Genomic DNA, 18,165 nt, shown 5'->3' on the forward strand with positions numbered 1-18,165 from the left:
TTTGAATATTTGCATCCTTCCAGGAGCCATTTCGCAGTAATTGGGGCACTTATAATTATTATTTTTGTTGCAGTACTGAGCTACATGAATAATGCACACAATGGTAGGACCAGATTATTGTATCTCAGTTTCAATATTTTTTTATTGTCCGTACATTAAGCAGCCACTTCGAGCCCATTTTGAACAGAAAGCTTTGATGTGCTGTATAATTGTTAATAATGGTTATACCAAAAAACTATTTCTGCCATTGTGAAGCTTATGGTTCCTAGTATCCAGCTATGTGCCTAAAGCAATACTTTGATGAGCAGTTTTAGCTTCATTGTTCCCAGAAACAATGCTAATTAATTTTACTTAGCTTTAGAACTAATTGGCACATTTTAAAAACAATTGCATATTTGGAATCAGCTTAAGAAACTGAACAAGGCTGTGCAGTTTCATTAAATTTGGTAAGGGGGGTCTTAATCAAGGTTAGAATACCCACTTACCCCTTAAGCAGATTTTTTTTGTATTGAGTCTATGAAAAACCAAAGAAACATTCCCATGTTGTTTGTGAAATACAAGAACTCAGCTTAACCAAGTTCATCTTATAGAGAGTTCACTTTAATTCCATTTCTTCCTGTCAATTTAGCCTAGAGTAACGGCTACCTCCCTATTAGCTCTCTCGCTCATAATGCCATTCTCCTGTGTTCCAATGCAAGAATTATCAATTTTCATTTTGTCAGCCATTGCTCATTCCAGTAACCAGCGCACCTGCACCTTTCAGCAATACCAGAGCTGTTCAAGAATCTCAAACGTGCACACTAATGCACCATGTCATTCTGGCACTACCTGTATGAAAAAGCAGCACCTCGGGACCCACGGTCAGATCTTATCAGCTAACAGACCATCACAAGAGCTCAACCGGGCACCTTTAGACAAGGCGCATGCACGGGAACTCCTCTGCAGCTCTTGTTCTCATCACACCATAAGGCCCGGGCGCTACAAGGCATGACAGACTGTGCATGCCATAACAAAAGGTCTTCAGGAACATAAGTCGACGCTGTCAACTCGTTCTTTGGAGAGGTGAAACGGAGGTGGGAGAGCGGCGTGCAGTTTGCATGGCACGCAAGCGGGTAGCAGTGGCTTGCGTTTCTTTTTCCCTCTCTTTTCTAGGATTTCGCATTCGTATTCCTTTCAGCACAGGCACCCAGTACATACTTGTTCTAAGCAATAATGCAACAAGGCAACATGTTAGGAAACGGTTTATTTCGCTACAGGACTCATACAAAAGTTTATGGAGCTGTGGCTGCTTACTGCTATGGCCAAGCATTGTTAAAACCGCCATTGTTACAAGTGCATTTGACTGCTCTTGTATTTTTTCAATTCTGCCCTAAGCTGGACGTAAATAAGACATTGTAAAACTATTAGCAACTGTAAAACAAACTGTTCAAAAGTTCTAAAATCCGGGCATTTTATGAGAAAATCGTAACAACTGGCGGCTATGCAATCACCCAACTTCGGTCAAAAGAAGGCAGGCTCACCTTCAGCAGCTCAAACATGAGGTTGAGGATCTGCTTGACATAGGGACGCAAATGGTCATTGGTTGGAATGCGATGGATTATCTCCAGGATTAACTTGCGCAGTTGCTGCAAGACACAAAGATGATAACCACAGGGCCAATCAGACTCCCTCACTCACTATAGAACAAAACACGTGGCTTATGTTTTAGGGGGGGCTCTGTTGCAGCAAGATAGCACAGATGAATCCCACATATAGTCCCAGCTGCATCCTGAAAACCATGCAGATTAGAGGGCCTAAGAGTACAGGCTTAAAATAGACAGTTTTAGCAGAGTGTTTGCTTATGCTCCGCTCCGCACACATTTCATGCGCACCAGTGGCTGCTTAGAGAGGATTGATTTCGCTTACTGAACAAGCACGTCATCCAGAGACGCCAGTGACCTGCTCTCAGCTTGGCTGTAAAACGATTACGAAAACAACCAGACGCACCCTTACGCTCTGCTAAATCGGGTTCGGAGTGGCACGCAGGCAGTGTTCTGCGTTCGGCTGCCGCTATGTGCGTTGCGTGCACGCGCATCAGTGTACCCAGTAGCGTTCTGCTGTGCGGCTGTGTGCAAATTGTTATGATATGCCGGTTTGAGCGAAGCAGACTGTAAACGCTCTGCTAAAACTCTCTAATATGAAAAGACGGCACAAAAATGATAGAGAAATGGCAATAATCAGCTCTTGGTAACATCACCTGAGGCTATTGATGGCTAAGGAGAGCTAATCGCTAACTACAAAAAATGAGCAAACACTGCAATGCACCCAAAAAGAAAAAAAAGAGAGAATTAAAAAATATTTAAATCTCAGCAACACTGTTGGACACATGCAACATACCAAGCAGCCAGTTGCAGACAAAGCCCTAACATTGCTTGCGCACAGAATTCTATCCAAATTTCTTGAGTAAATTTTCCTTTGAGTAAATGCGCCCAAGAGCAGTGTTCTATGCAAGTCACGGCAAATTACCACGGGGCAGGTTGTCGAGTGACAAAGCTAAAAGCCTTCACAGAACCATCACTGCTTCGTCGCTGGACAACATATTCTACAGAAACTTAGCACCACTTCCGAGCAGATGTTCAAATGTGGGTAAACATACCAACATTTAAAATGCTTTCATATCTGCCAACCTGTAAACATTAAAATTCGTTAAAATCCCCCAGACACTATACCAAGAGGAGGAATAGGGGCCATAGCACGTATTTTTTGAAGTTTGTTTTGAGCGCACACCTTAGGTGGGATACATATGCACTTTATTAACGATGATTTACCTTTAGATGCATAACATAAGTAGCAGCAAACTTGGAACAACACAAACTGATAAGCAACACACGGTTTTTAGAACATGGCCACTTCTTTGGCAACAATGCGGATGGCTATTCTGCCTTTTTCAAGATCTTGTATGAACTTGTTCAAAACAGGTACCCCTCTTGTGTCCTTTCAAAATCAGAAGAATTTCAGGAGAATGGTTGGAGACTGACCAGCTCAGCTATTTCATGGACGTAATTTATTTTTCATAAAGTTTAATAAAATACTCCTAAAATTGTATCACAAGGCCCAATTCCTAAACTTTGCAGGAAATTCAGGATAGTTGGCAAATATTCCTTGACCAAGCAGTCTTTTCTCCGAGGAAGGCAAAGGCAACGGCCGTCAGACTCACTTGCATGTTGTGCTCAGCAATGAACTGCGGCTTGCCCTCCTGGAGAATGCGCAGAAACACGCGCATGGCATGGTCCAGGAACGTCGGGTAGTGCACCGATGTGACGATGGTCTGTGCAAAAAAAAAAGAAAGGAGCTGGTTCTGAGACCATGCTGACACTGCCTGTCACGTGAGCTAGAGAATGTTGTGCCTGTCTTGTGTCCCATGCTCACCAATGTTAGATATTAAAAGGCCACATAGCAAATTTTGGTTATACACTGGAAATTGTTACGTGCTCTCTAGGTTGTGTTTCACTGCAAGAATTTTACAAATTGGTTTGCTATTAGCAGAGATAGAAATGTTTGAGGAGTCATAAACCCATGACCTCGGTAAGCGAGCTTCACTGCCAAGATAGACACTCTCACCACTTGCTCCTATCTAGCTTGCACAAGCAAAGTCCCTTCCATATGTTTTCCCATGCCGGAACTGGAGGATCGCCACAGTGCACACCACAGTCCCCGCCTTCTTTGTTGTTGTTGTTGTTTTTTTGCGTTCTTGCTATACGGCACACTTCTAGTGACTGTCTCGAGTGCGAGCTGTTGCAGTTTTGCCGTTTTGCTCTGTGCATGAGAGCAACTGCGTTGTTTGGCGCCTTCTGTGAAATGGATCCCTCAGTGCATGCATGTCTGGAGAAGCTGGCCCGGCTCATGAATCCTGATCGCGATATACCGCATCGCTGTACCACTGGCACCAGACTAGCATTATAAGTCAGTGACACATGAGCACTGAGCTAGGTGCGAGTGGATCAAAGAGCAAGATCGCACGCTCAAAAACAGTAGAAAATGAAATCTCTGCACGCATGATATGGGCCTGGGAACAAGACAAAATGGAAGTACATCTCTGTTGCTACGGTAGGCAACTATGAGTGCCGTCACAGCACTATGGATTATGCAGATGCAATTGTGCAACTTACAAACTCTCCGGCTGGGAGCTTGGTGCCCACAAGGAGAAGGGTGCAAAGCATTTGGTTTGAAACTTCAGCTGCTTTTGCAATGGACAGCAGAGTCATACTTTGCACAGATAATCATTAGGGCACATTTACGCACTGCGCTTGTCAGCTCAAGATAGCAGAACCTGGTGAGGGGCCCCTTAGGATCAGTATCCAAATTTCTAGTAAATTTTGAATGGCTGGCAAATGTCAGTCTCTAGCATTAACATAGGTTACATGGGAGTCTTCCAAGTGTGACAGCACAAATTTTCATAAAAAGCCAGTCTGGCCCCATCAATGAATTCTGGAAAAGTTGCAATAACTGCACTTGCTACCAAGGACAACTGCAACAAACAAATGCCTGTTCTAAAGCCAGGATCAGATTGCCAAACCCTTTATCTCAAGATCAAGGCCAGGCCACTAGAGCACACATTCTTGTGTGGAGATAGACTCTCTCTCTCTCTCTGAGGAAGCTTGGGTTAGATAAGTTGGTTCATTTTGCAATTTCTGCGAAGGGACATGTTTAGGCAGACACAGGCACAGTGTTAATAAACTTTATTTGAAATACACCACCGAATTTTACTCAGTGAAAAGCACAGTTACTCTATTGCTCACTGATTACATGCAGCCAAAAGTACTGCACTAGCAAGTGGAAAAATTCTATAGCGCTTGGAAGCCATTAGAAAAACAATCACAGCTGACAAGAAGTCTTGACGAAATCTCAGATCTCATCAAATCATTGATGACAATAATGTTGATACAGTTGTTTAATGGTGCAAGGGCCAGGAATGACCACAGAGCATCAAGATCATGGGCAAAGGGTGCCAGGACCTCATGAGTTGTTGCCAAAAACAACCAGGCACAGCTTAATGTCCAACTCACCTCCAACTCTTCACTCAGCTCTTGAACTGCCTTGAGCTTGCTCTCATCCTCTGCAACAAATACGGACAACAGTGTACACAGAGTTTTCACAAGCAAATGATGCACATAAAGCACATTTTCATGTTACAAACCCAGTTCGATAGAAGGCAATGCTGCTTTCCCGTCAGAGTTCACCTATCTATCTGAAGTGCATACAAAGCCACGTAACAAACTCCAGCAAGGTGAGACATGCACCATAGCTTGCATATGTACAGAGTTCATGGAATGAAATGCAACAGAAAAACTGAGTAGAATACTCCATATGTGCAACTACTTCAGAGTATCATATCATGCTGCTACAAATCTGGTGATGTGGACTCTGACCTAAGTGTACGAGCCAAAATTACACCACACAAACTGCAGACAAAAGAAAGTATGAGCACTAGAAAGGCAAGTATACGTACTAGTCAGCACTAAATTTACGCATTTCATTTCGTGACTGCTCCTCATGTTAGAACCAAATATTCTGTGAGCTAACATCTTTCTCTGGCATGCTAAAAAAACACTTATTTTTAAACAACGGCCTCTTGTGTGCACTGAGAAGAGAATTTGCACCAGGAATAAACAATGCGCCAAGTGTTTTGCATGCAGGTGTCACAAGTCCATTGTAGGCGACGATGGCTGGCCGAGCCAAGCCAAAGTCATCACATGGCTCAGATAGCACTTGTTGTACTAGGCATAACAAGCATCTTACTCGTGACTGTTGTAACTTAATACATCATCGGAGGCAAAGGAAGTGTGGATGGACTTTTTCCTAGTCAGTATTTTCGAAGAAATTTGTGCCTAAATGGGCATAAAAACCAGCAACATGAGTTGTAGGAAATATGGGTACAAGTTTTTTTAACAAACCAAACTCATGAAATAATCGGTAGTGTCCCACTAAGTAATGTCTGCCTGTCACGACAGTGTCCCACATTTGTACACAATAAGCCCACAGTGATGGGAGTGACCAAAGGTAGTTTTGGAGAAGCTGTGGGGGGAGCAAGTTTGTAGAGCTCCATAATACAGTAGGCATGCTCTTTGTCTTCACAAACCTTTATGTTAGCTACATATTAACCTATCTCAGGATAAATGTAAAGTCATTGCATGCTTGCCAGTTTCCACATAACTTGCAGAGAAAAAGCAGATATTTTAGAAAAGAGGAAACAAAAATGTTCCCTGGCTTTCGGATTTGCAGCCACAACTAAAATGCTAAGACTAGAGTCACTGAATGATTTTTCAGACGCCAATATTTTGCATGTGCTTCTTATTCTAGCTTTTTTTGCAGCCATGCCATGGGCCCCATAGAGCCAAAGCACAGCAGTGACCGGTATATTGGACACTGAATGATGGTTTATTTGGACTTGATGTGCTCAAGTCCTATTGTGAACACTGTTGCTGCAAATGAAGAGTTTGTCCTGTCTCATTCTCACCAGCATTTTATGATCGCCATTTGGCCGCTAAAGTTGACAAAAACCAAAATTTTCTACTCTTGACTTGCATTTTCCAGCAGCAAAATTTTGGTTTGGTACGGTGCTGTCAAGCAGAAAGCTGGGCAGCCGTAATCCAAATTTCAGCAACAATCACGGCTGCTGCTGGAGATTTGTGGTCGGGAAGCTCAGCGAAAGTAAGCACGTCATTTGTTGTCGGGCTGCAATGTCATCACAGTGATCGGGCATGGTGCTCGTGCGAAAGTGATTTTGATACTTATGTAACACACACACTGTTACCCATTAATCGACACAGACAGGAGCAAGCAAGTGCAAAAATATAGCGTATCGCAATAACTAAACTTATGAGCTAGAAGTGTAGCAGACCATAAAACTTAGCTGAGAGCATGACTTTTGTTGCCGACTGCACCATAAAAAGAGCACCAGTTCAAGAAACACTTATAAGCATGTGTAGTATTTTCAATGGCACAAAAACAATTATTTTCCTCTATTCCGAGCAGACAAGTTGTAATGTGCCATCAAGCAACTCTACTCCAACGACAATGCCTCTGCAACGGATTGCACAGGATTGGTGTCAAGGGCTAAACACTAGACAATGCACAGCTATCTATGGCTGTGTGGTTGCCATGAAATGTGCACATCCTTGCTAAATTTAGTGGCTTCACTAGACATTCTGTTTTGACACAGGTGGATAGTTTGACAAAAGATGGTGGAGCACTTCTGCCCGACACAACCAGCATGAGCTAGCCAAAAGGGCACACAAATAGTCGGCTGACGCTTTCTGTTGGCCGACAATGGTAGGCAATTCCTTTCACCCGCTGGCACAAATTGCGTCAGTTATCCTTTAGAGTGGCGTGGCTAGACTTTAGGTAAGTGCACTAATGGAGCAGGAATACTAAAACAATATATATTGGAAAAATTAATAGAGTGCATGCAGGGCACTAAATTTTAGTCATGTAATGTGCACAGTATATCAAGTTCTATTTTCTGCATTGTGTAATAACACAACAGAGGTTTGTTCTATGTATAGCAAGGGGTGAAACCTCCATTCTTACAAACCTTGTCATTTTCAAGCTTGAAAAAAAGAGGTACATTAATAACATGCCAAGACTACAATCATAAAACAGCTTGTACAGTGGAATCTCGATGATACGATCACGGCTAATACGAATTTCTGGATGATACGAATTTTTCTGTGGTCTCGGTCGAGCCCCATTACTTTCCAATGTGCTAGAGAACGGTTGTTACGAATCAATTTACGATCCGCATCGGTTGATACGAGTATTACCGAAGACACTTTGGAAATTTAAAAGTGGGCTTGGCGAAGGCCAGACGCTGCTGCCGTCTGCGCTCCAATTCATTCGCTTTGGTGTTCGGCGATATCGCCTGTCGCTGCTGCCGCTTGCGTTCTGCTTCCCTGCCTTTAGTATCCGGCGATCTAATCAGTCGCTGTTGGCGTTTCCGTTCTGCCTCCCTTGCTTTCGCATTTGGTTACATGTTCATTCGTCGCACGCGCATTCGCTCCTTGTTCTGGCGTTTGATGTTGGGGGAATCCGGCGTCCGCTGCCGCTTCCAGAACCGCTTGGCGCGCAATCACTGGGCCGCTTCGGAGCTACGGGTCTCACTCGACTGCAACGAGACGTCTGACGAAGGAGCGGCGGCGCAGCTGCCACTGCCGACGCCCGCGTGCTCGCTCTACCGCTACTGTGTGACGTCACAGTTGCTATGCGCAGCTGCGCCCTCGTCCTGCGCGCCGGTTGCTAAGTAGGGGAGGAGGTTGCGCCGCTGCGCGGAGAAGAGGCCACAGCTGGCACCATTCCAGCGCACGGACGGACGCGACCGCGTGCCCCACCGACGAAAGAGAACAGCGCGCAGTTACGCGATTTCTCCCTCTTTTGGTGCGGAAGCGCGGACGTGGCGCCGGACAGCGCGGAGGCCGTGACTGGACGCGAAGAGTTTGAAGCGGTGGCACTTTTGTTGCTTTTGTGCTTTTCCTCCTTTTCCGCGTGCCATCGGACGGAGTGGCTGCTGTGCTTCTAGCCGCGTTCTTGACTTTGACGTGGGCGACGGCGAAGGACCACCACCGGCAGCTGAAACGCTGCATGCGCTCGAAGTTCTGAGGCGTGCTATGGCCGCGGATAAAATCAGCGACGACACGTGTACGCGTTTTTATGGATTTGAACAAAGTCTGCTAATTGACTTGACAAAGAAAAAGAAGCAGAAGGACATTGGAGACTTTTCCTTCAAGAAATAAATGCTTTTTACGTAAGTGTGCCTGAGTGAATTCACCTCTCACTCTTTAATTTAGCTAGATTTAATTGTTTGGATGATACGAATTTCGGCTAATACGAATATTTTCCGTGACCCCGTGAGATTCGTATCATCGAGATTCCACTGTAGTTAATAAATTTACAGTCATAAATAGATACCACTTCTTCACAATATGCCCAACTCCACTTAAAGCAAAACAAACAGATGCAGCCCCACGACTCACTTGCAGCTGGGTCTTCGAGCATAGAAACAAAGGACCGGTATGTATTGATTTGCGTCAGTGGGTCTAGCGTTAGAGCCATCTTGCCCGATGAGGGAGGGCCCTCCTGCGATGAAACAAATAGGTTGCGCTGCATCATCAGAAGACTGACAATACAAGAACTAGAAGGATTAAGCGCAATTTATGAACAAATGAGCAAAGAAGGGTAAACAAGCAAAATGGAGACGCGAATACATTTTAGCAGAGCAGATGTCTGAATTACTAGTTAAGCGAACACAAATACATTCCATTGAACTTATTTCGTCCCTCAGAAAGTGTCCAAGAGGAGCTCGAGGCTAAAGGCTGAATTGCCTGATGAGGCCTCAAATCCTGTTACAGATATGCACACAACCTAAGTTATATTCTGCACTGTACATATACCTCAGCTCGCACAAACACACAATACCATGAAAGGTGATAAACAATAATAAGAAGCATAAGAAACATGACATACATGCACACACTGCAGTTAAACTGCTTAGTAGCACTTGTATCAGTAAACAGGTAATAGACCTGAAAACATATTATGACAAAAATGAAGCACCTCTACTGCATTTCTTTCTTTTTATACTTTATTCAGGGAGCCCGGCAGCACCTTTAAGGCATTATTGTGGGGGGCAACTCTTCACAAAGCAATTTGACATTTTTGCAGTCCACGAATTCTGCAGAAGCATTATTCCGCTAGACGTATTCATAAAACTGTGATATGGTAGTCAGAAGTGAACAGGAAATGCACAACTTATAGGGATGAAAAGATTGTAGGAGGAGCATTAAGAACATCTGTAACTCTCGAAAAGCACTCCCCAATACATCAATGAGCTACCACAACACAATAGTATCAAAAGAAGTCAACATGGATGTCTCCTAAGTAAACAACACGTCACTGGCAATAAAAAAACTTTTAGTTGCATGTGTGAAAGAAATGGTGTATGAGCGAGCCACACTTACGTTCATTTTTCCTCCTTTGAAAGCTCTGTGCCACTGACTTCAGTTACTCTGAAAATGCAATTCAGACATTACTCACTGTGTTGACAGCACCTGAAGCAGCAAATAGAAAACTAAACGTCTTACTTTTCACAATTTGTCACATGACTTCAAGCCCATATACGACAAAAATAAAGCGATCTCCAAGGACACCTTTCTGATAGCACATGTTGCTGATATAATGGAAATAAAGAGGGTACATGTATTTCTGGATCACACTGTGACGCAAGTCTAGAATCACCTCCCTGTATGTAGACTATCATGAAGGAGAATACTCTTACACGGGCAAACCTCTCTACATTTAAATAAAGGGCTCTCCGCACGCCTCAGCGTCTGCTTTCCATGAAAGCAAGAACTTCAAAGAAAGTTGAAGTTTCATGTACGAAAGCCAACGAACAAACAAAATGCACCAGTGTGCTAACCCCGGTGTCATACACTGATCGGTAAGGTGTGCGCGTACAGTGTGTTGGACAGCTGGTGGCTAGAAAACAACAACAAATAGTTGGCTTTGGTGCACATGCACATGTCACAAAAAAAAAAAGCTATAGATGACAACACTTCATGCTTTGCATTGGTGCCTTGAAGTGAGGAGGAAACAGAGAAAAGGAAGGGAGCACCGACAGCTAGAGAGGAAAGCCGTGTTTAATGAAAGCTACACCAGTGCACTCGGTGCAGAAGTGAGGTCTTCAGATTGTGGGCCCAAGCTCAAAGCATGTAACAGGTCAGAGTGGTGAGCTAACGAGGCTTTACAAGGCTTGTATAGAGGCTAGTAGATTTTGCAGCATTATCCAACTTTATCCAAAACACGGGGAAGGCAGGATATGGAAATTCAAGATGATGAGCAAAACGAGAACAAGGTGAAAGCATTCACACATGCACCTTGAATTAACCATTGCTCTTTTTCCACAAACGGTACCAACGACACACCTACAGCATGCTCATTACATAGCCATGCCACATTTCTGCAGCTTTTACAATCACATGATTATGCTTGCCCAAGGTAACAATATAAAAGAGCTCACAGGCTTTGGAAATTCCTCCAGCACTCAACCCATTACTGCAACAGCAGCATGTTTAGCGGTTTCGCTACTAAAGCTGCTGTCACCTTAAAGACTGTCGAAGTTAACACTGAAATAAGACACAGCTGGATGCTGCTGGCTAGGACTGCGGGAACTGTGACGTCACCCTCAGTAAAACAAGTTGGAAGGTAGACGCTGACTGTTTTCTCTGAATGTCAATGTGTTGTCGTGTAGTAGACTAATTTCTTTCATTGCTTTTTGACGACAGTTTACATCAGACATATATTTTTTACGTGGTTTTCCAAGCATGACAAACAAACACAATGTTCTAATAACAGAGGTTCCTGTAGAGAGTTATTGCACAGAGTGCACATCCTGTAAACTTGACAAAATTCATTGAATACAAAATTTGTAACCTGTATTGCAGCCGTATTGTTTTTCATGATTCTCAAGATGCAAGAAACGTAATTAAGGGGGGACACCCCACTTAAATTTTCATTTTTTATTTGTGGCCACAATTTGATAAAACTTCCATCACTTATGTATTTTGACATGCTGATTTCAAATATTCAATTGGTTTTCCCATGCAACAAGTACTTTTCAAAATATAAGCAATTCATGTTTTTTTGTATGGACTAATTTGGAGGCAAGTTCTCTCTACAATGCTGGCTGTTAATGAAGGAGGCTGGCACATCAAAATGATGTTGAATGATCAGAGCTTGCAGTGCTACAAGAATGAATGTTCTAAACTGATTTATGCCGAAGTTACAGCATGTCAAACTTTTGTAAGCAGAAGGCATTAGTGAAACCCTGGAGAAATTATTACTTTGTCAAAATTTCTGTAATGATATTTGTGCACATTTTAAGCCTACTGCACTCCCAATTTGTCCACCTTTCTGACGAAAAAAGAATTATTGCAATAAGATGAGTAGAACCAGAGATATTGTCACTCCAAAACTACACTACCATAAAAAATGTCGTTTTGAGAAAACGAGAAAAAACATTTCAGGACATGTTCATGGTGATTACGGCAAATGCTTGAATACTAAATTGATCAAGGATGATACAGGGGTCTAACCAGGCAAGAAAAACTTTCGCTTCTTTAAGGGGGGACACTAATTTAAATAATGTTCATGATGTTTTCCATCAATATTCATTCATGAAGCTTTCCATTCTTGTTAAGACTTTTGTGCTGATTTCAAATATGTAATTTTTCCAATAGGCCATTTAGTTCTGAAGATAAATGAAATTCATTGTTAATAATTTGCAGAAACAATAGGGGAATAAATGCGCTACGAAATTCGTATTGGCACATGCCTGGGTACTAGAAAACATAAGGAACATAATGGTAGGAATACTATTGATATATCAAATATTAGTAATTTTATAGCAATTCAATCTTTACTGTTCGATTTGTGGCTACCCTACTGTCTGATCTAAAGCGGAATTGAAAATTTATAAAGCATAAATTCCAAAATCTGACCCTACATTGTGTACAAGTGAAAAGTCGGTGTTTTGAGAAAACGAGAAAAAAAAGGATTACATTCACTTATAATCAAAAGTACAAAAATAATTTTGCATTATTTTGCAGTGGAAGTGGCTAAAAGCCACCAGGAATGTAGTCGCTCTGACCACGGCCACCCAAATGCGGCAAATGCGGCAAAAACATCGTTTAGCGCCGTTCGCCGATTCCCGGTGGCTTGCATCGCGCGCGCGGCAAGGTTGTCGTTCACGCGGGTCGAGCTCCATGCCGACGCGATATCGCCGCAACACGCGCACGTGATAACGATCTTTACGGCGAGGCCAGATTACCGTTCGCTTTTGCCAACTGCGACGCTGCCGCCGCACACCTTGCACTTGACATCAGTCCGTTCACGGAGTCCTACTGAGGGTAGCGAAGCCTGCCTCGGCGTCGACTGGCGCGGCTGCAACGCCGTCGGCGCGAGCGAGCAAATCCAACACCCGCATTGTTGCTGGCGTTGACGCAAGAACTCGAAGTTTTTTTGAGCATTCATCTCCCTCTGCAACATTGCAGTGTCACGCCGAACGCGGGCGCTGTCCGTAACGATTTCACTCATTTGTGAGCTGGCTAGGCCTACTTCGGCATCGTCCGCGGTTTCGGCATCATTTGCGGTTGGCGGCGAGCTACTCTCGGTGCTTTCAGAAGGAATGGGGCGCTTTTGAAAGTTATAAGCTGATCGCTTCTTCATTTTGCCGAACTTGTGCCTCGTGGCGAACTTTCCCGGTGGATCGGACATCGTTGGGCATATGCCAACAAACCTACGAGACGCGCAGTCGCGTCGCCTGCGGAGTGGAGCAGACGATGGGAACCTCGCGCAGCCAACCACAGCACGCGTTTTTGGTCACGTGCGCTAGTCAACGAATCGGATAGCGCGTTCGGGCTTTTCTTTCTCCCCGGATTTCAACGTCACTGGCGTACCGACGGAGTCACTTTTGGCGGGAAATTAAAGAAGGAAAGCTTCTCTTTCCAACGAGACCAAGATGGCTGCGATCGCGCGCGTAGAAAAACAGCTACGCGCCGCGATAAAAAGGGCTGTTTTTGCGCGGAATTCAGCTCACAGTGATGTTATAAATTGATATTGCGGACGAAATACTCTTCCCTTAGATTCGAAACTTTGTGAATTAAAGGAATATTAGTTGTAGATATCGAAAATTTCGTTTTCAAAAAATCGATTTTTTTCGCGATTTTTTCGCCGCAAAGAGCCGTGTCCCCCCTTAAACTAAATTTTCAATTGAAAGAATTAAGAAGCACCCCCAGGGGATATGCATTCCATTATTTTATATGCAAGTGTTTCTCTCAGATTAATATTGCTTGGGAGTTGGCACTAGTGGCTTATGAATTTCGCATGTCCATCTGTTTTGCACTGCATAACAGCCGTGTACCTGTATAAACTAGACTGAGTGACATGGTTGGAACTGCCACAGGCTTTCTTCCCTCAAGCTATCATCTTGATGAAAGAACATTTGGAGCTACTCTGCAGCTTGCAAGAGTTTTATCTGGCAACTAGTGTATGGCTTTTTATGTGCACAGCTGTGAGAGTTTTCTTGCAAATAAATGTTTTGGCTTAACCTCCCCACAGGCTTGATCATCTATCTTTTTACTGATGTTTTGTCCAAGCCTCAGTCGCAACAAGCCAAAGACGAACCACACATTACAAGTACCAAGTAATCTGGGTTTGGCAAATAGAACCCCGGACAACGCACTGTGGTGGCAAGTAATCTGAGTAAAAGCTCTTTTGCAAAGTGTCAAATTGTTTTTACAAAACAAGCGCTCAAAGGTTGTCTGCATTATCAGCTTTGCTTCTGCAAGGCTTAAAGGGGCCATGACACCAAATATTTCGCATAAATTATGCATTGCATGTTAAACTGTACGCGTCCCACAGCAAACTGGCAATGTTTGAGTGCATTCGGTGTAGTAGAAAATTTTTATTTGAATTTTTAATGTCACTGTTGAGCCGTAAAGCAGTGTGGCAACACTGAGTGGTGACGAAATGAATGGGCACCCTCGGAAACGACTCTCTTGGGGAACAAAAACCAGTCTCGGAGGCCATGCTTTTATGTACTGCAAACACCAGAAATTATTGAAGAGATGGAAATAAGTTGTAGCGGCACGCGTCATTTCACTTTTGCATGTGCACCGCAGTACATCTTTCTGGCTTGCTACTGCTCTTTATCGCGCAAGTGAAGGAATTGTGGGCACAATTCAGAGGCGATGCTGTTGCTACGCCTGTGGGTGTTAGGGCATGCGGAGAAAGACATCCAATGTGGTCTCAAACTGCTTCAAAGCAGACGAAACAGAGGTAGGCCCTCAGTTCCTGACATTTGTGTGACGTCAGGAACTGCAGACTCACCCCTGTGTTGTCTTGACAAAATGGTGGTTGCCATCAAAAGAAGAGGTTGAAAGGCAGCAATTCGGAATTGAAATTTCAGGTTAAAATGTGCACTGAGAGCCCTTTTTGTGTGTGTGTGTAACCATACTGGGCACTCTACTCTCAGTTGCAAAGATAAGCCCAGAACAATCGACAGTGTCATGGCCCCTTTAAGGTGCCCAGTTCCAACACCACACCACCAAAGCAGACAGCAGTGATGTAGGACATCTGAAATGCTGAAGCTAATCTCGAAGAGATCTAAACTGGCACTTTAATGTCATTTTCTCCTGAACTCAACATAAACAGTATGAATTATCAAGTATTTTTAATGTCATTCTTAATTCATTATTTCCAACTTCACAGCTAAGCAAACCTGTATCTTAACATTGAACACTGGAGTAGCTGTACAGAGGTGGTTAAGGGTTTTGGATAAATTTAGACCACCTAGGGTTTTTAAGAATGCATCCAAAGTATGGTGCTATTGTGTCTTTTTGCACTCAGACCTCAGCAGAATGTGACCGTTATCTTGTGCTTAGCAAAGGAAGGTCATCATGCCACCGCGACGGGTTATCGGATGTCTTGGCCACTCCAACTCAACATGTTATTTCTGGACGCATGATGCATTTTTGCTCGCATGGCCCCGATACTGCAAGTTCATGCCAATGCTCAATTAGTGCAGAGATTACGTAAAATTACCACAGCGGACACATTCAGATGGAGGAGGAATGCAAAAAGCACTCGTGTACTGCTCTTTCAGTGAACGTTAAGGAACTCCAGGTTGTCAAAATTCATCCCGAGACTTCCACTGAGGCATACTGTGCTGTTTGGGACATCAAACCTAACAGTTCAATTTCCGTAAATTAATACCCCTGTCACATGGCACGTGTAATGTTGTTCGCAGCGAATGAGATTATGCCTTAATGCCATTTTTGTTGCTTCTACACTGGCATAGTGAATGACATTCACAGCTAATAGCATTCGCCCATTGAACGAGTTTTCAGAACTCATGCTAGCGTGTGTAACCTAGACAACAGGGGTTGGCAAAAATGACGAAATCGATTAGTTAAAACGAAATGTAATCAGAGCAAAGGTTATCATAATTGCTTTTATAAACTTTTTAATAATTTTATGAAGTACAGCACGATAGTTGAAGTAGTTTGTGCAGCTATATATTCTTGTTTCCAGTCTCCGACTGGATGCTAGCACTTATTGTTGGCCGTGTATACAAACGCTCGTCTGTTTTTTTCCATTTCTGCATACTGTTTTCAAGGTGGTGCCATGCTGAAACTTATCCACCAACACGGAAGCCAACTCTGCAGCTTAGCCAGCAGAAAATGAGAAGCGAAAAGCGCACTGAACTGACGACGAGGCATGTGCGACCTGTGCACTGCTGGAAGTGTAGGAAGACTACATTAGCGATTTGCGCAGGGCGAAGCGCAACCTGAAAGTATACATGTAGATTGCCGAGTGCCTGCGTGCACAAGGTGCCGATAAACATCAATTGCAAACACCATTTTGTGTACTCGTGTAGACAGGGAAAACAAGACTGCAATGACATTCGGTATGAATTTCATTTAGGTAGCTACGTTCAAACTTGGGAAATCGAAAGTGGGCAGAAAGGCCAACGTGGCCGGATAACTTTTTCTGCACATGTCCAAAATGTTATGCTTGTTTCACCACTGCAGCAAAAACCACTGCTGCTTTTGCCCACATCGATCTAGTCTGCGTATGTGTGTGCACATTGTGGCGCAGTTCATCACCATTTCAAGTGGTATGTTCATTCGTTGACCCATCAGTTATTAAATGCTCTCATTTCGCGCAACTGCGCGTACATTCGTCTACCATAGAAGAGGCAGAAACATAGTTTTGATACTTTTAGCTAGTTATTTTTCCTAAAAATGGTCAATGAACAACAAAATATGTTAAATTTTGCGACCGAATGTTTAAGTGCTAGTGCAGCTTCCGGTGAAACGGTCACCTTCGCCATGGCGAAAAAATCGGTCCCGGACCGATCGGGCCCACCGCCTTGTTTTACCGCCCGTTTCGCCACCTAGGCGGGCGGATTTTGTCAAGTTTTTACCGGTTCCACCTGCTCCTGTGACAGTCATGCCAACGCTTGATTCCAAATCAGGTTTCGTCAGCGCTCAGATCACATTTTGTCTTATTAGTCCTGGAAAAATCATCTCAATCAGATGTAGATCCCATCCCAAAAAAGCAAAAGGCCAACCGGCCATTGCCAGCAACGGCCGAGTCAACGTTGGGCCCGTTTTTCTTCTTTCTTCAATGTTCTGCACTTGTCAGCACACGTATTCATGTTCGTTTCACAACCAACGAATACCGACGAGATCAGAGAGCAAATCTCGAAAACTACGCCATTGTTTAGGTTAAACAGGAACTAACTTTCACGAGACTGCAAAGACAGCACGAAAGCGGCTTTTGTACATACATCTGTAGTGGGAACGGTCGGAAATCAAACAACAAAAAAAGCCGACAACTGCACCCCGAGACCAAACTACCGACGCATGAGAAAAGTCTCAAAGAAGTCAGTGCAAAGATAACTTTCACAATCAAAGTAATTAATGGAAAAACGACGATGCGTACCTCGGGCTCCGATTTTCTGTTGCCGGGAAGCGTGCTACTCTCGGGAGTCTTTCACATGGCAAAGCACGCTGCAGAACGTTGGCTGCAGCGGTATCGTCAGCTTCCTTCTAGGAAGCCTCGCGTTCACGGTAGTTTACAATAAAACCAAAGCGAAGTAGTAAGGAGAAAACATTCATACAAAACGCACCTAACTCATCTATGTCATGCATGCACTAACAAACAAACGACACCACACAACCTCCGCCATGGATTCACACCTGCACCATAGAATGAAGAATCAACATTACAGAAGAGAAATTGTATCTTCCGCAGTGGTACGAAAATAAGCAGCGGCAGCGCATGGAACTTACTTAAATAGACGCCAGATGGCGCTGCTCAACCAAAAAGCGCCAGGTAACGCCGGGGAAAAAATACACTCATAGAGTTCCATATTAGTATACATATAGTATTAGTATACATTTATTTAGAAACTCTATGAATACACTCGTTCCGGAGTTTTGCAAACATATTAGCGTCACCTGCCGGTGCGAAGAGGCAGTAATTTAGTAGTGCGAAGCCCGACTCTCTTGCTAAGTTGCCTATGCAGCTAGCGACTGCGAAACAACGATTTAACTAGATTTTGGTCCA

The 18,165-nt window shown here is 43.7% G+C and overlaps 1 protein-coding gene across 6 annotated transcripts in view; it reads right to left on the bottom strand.

Annotated features, from left to right (window-relative positions):
- Positions 1–17,811, bottom strand: part of Nipped-A (Transcription-associated protein Nipped-A) — a 413,461-nt gene extending 395,650 nt beyond the window's left edge. For all 6 annotated transcript variants that reach the window (XM_065445525.1, XM_065445501.1, XM_065445517.1 and 3 more), the window contains exons 1-6: positions 17,539–17,811; positions 9,993–10,040; positions 9,009–9,111; positions 5,046–5,095; positions 3,197–3,307; positions 1,521–1,625 (exon numbers count right to left, since the gene is read on the bottom strand). In XM_065445525.1, coding sequence (XP_065301597.1) covers positions 1,521–1,625; positions 3,197–3,307; positions 5,046–5,095; positions 9,009–9,111; positions 9,993–9,998 — 375 coding nt within the window. In that variant the 5' untranslated portion in view covers positions 9,999–10,040; positions 17,539–17,811. The remainder of the gene's footprint in view (positions 1–1,520; positions 1,626–3,196; positions 3,308–5,045; positions 5,096–9,008; positions 9,112–9,992; positions 10,041–17,538) is intronic.
- Between the last annotated feature and the right edge of the window lie 354 nt (positions 17,812–18,165).

This window comes from Dermacentor albipictus, chromosome 1 (assembly GCF_038994185.2).
Source record: "Dermacentor albipictus isolate Rhodes 1998 colony chromosome 1, USDA_Dalb.pri_finalv2, whole genome shotgun sequence".
NCBI lineage: Eukaryota > Metazoa > Arthropoda > Arachnida > Ixodida > Ixodidae > Dermacentor > Dermacentor albipictus.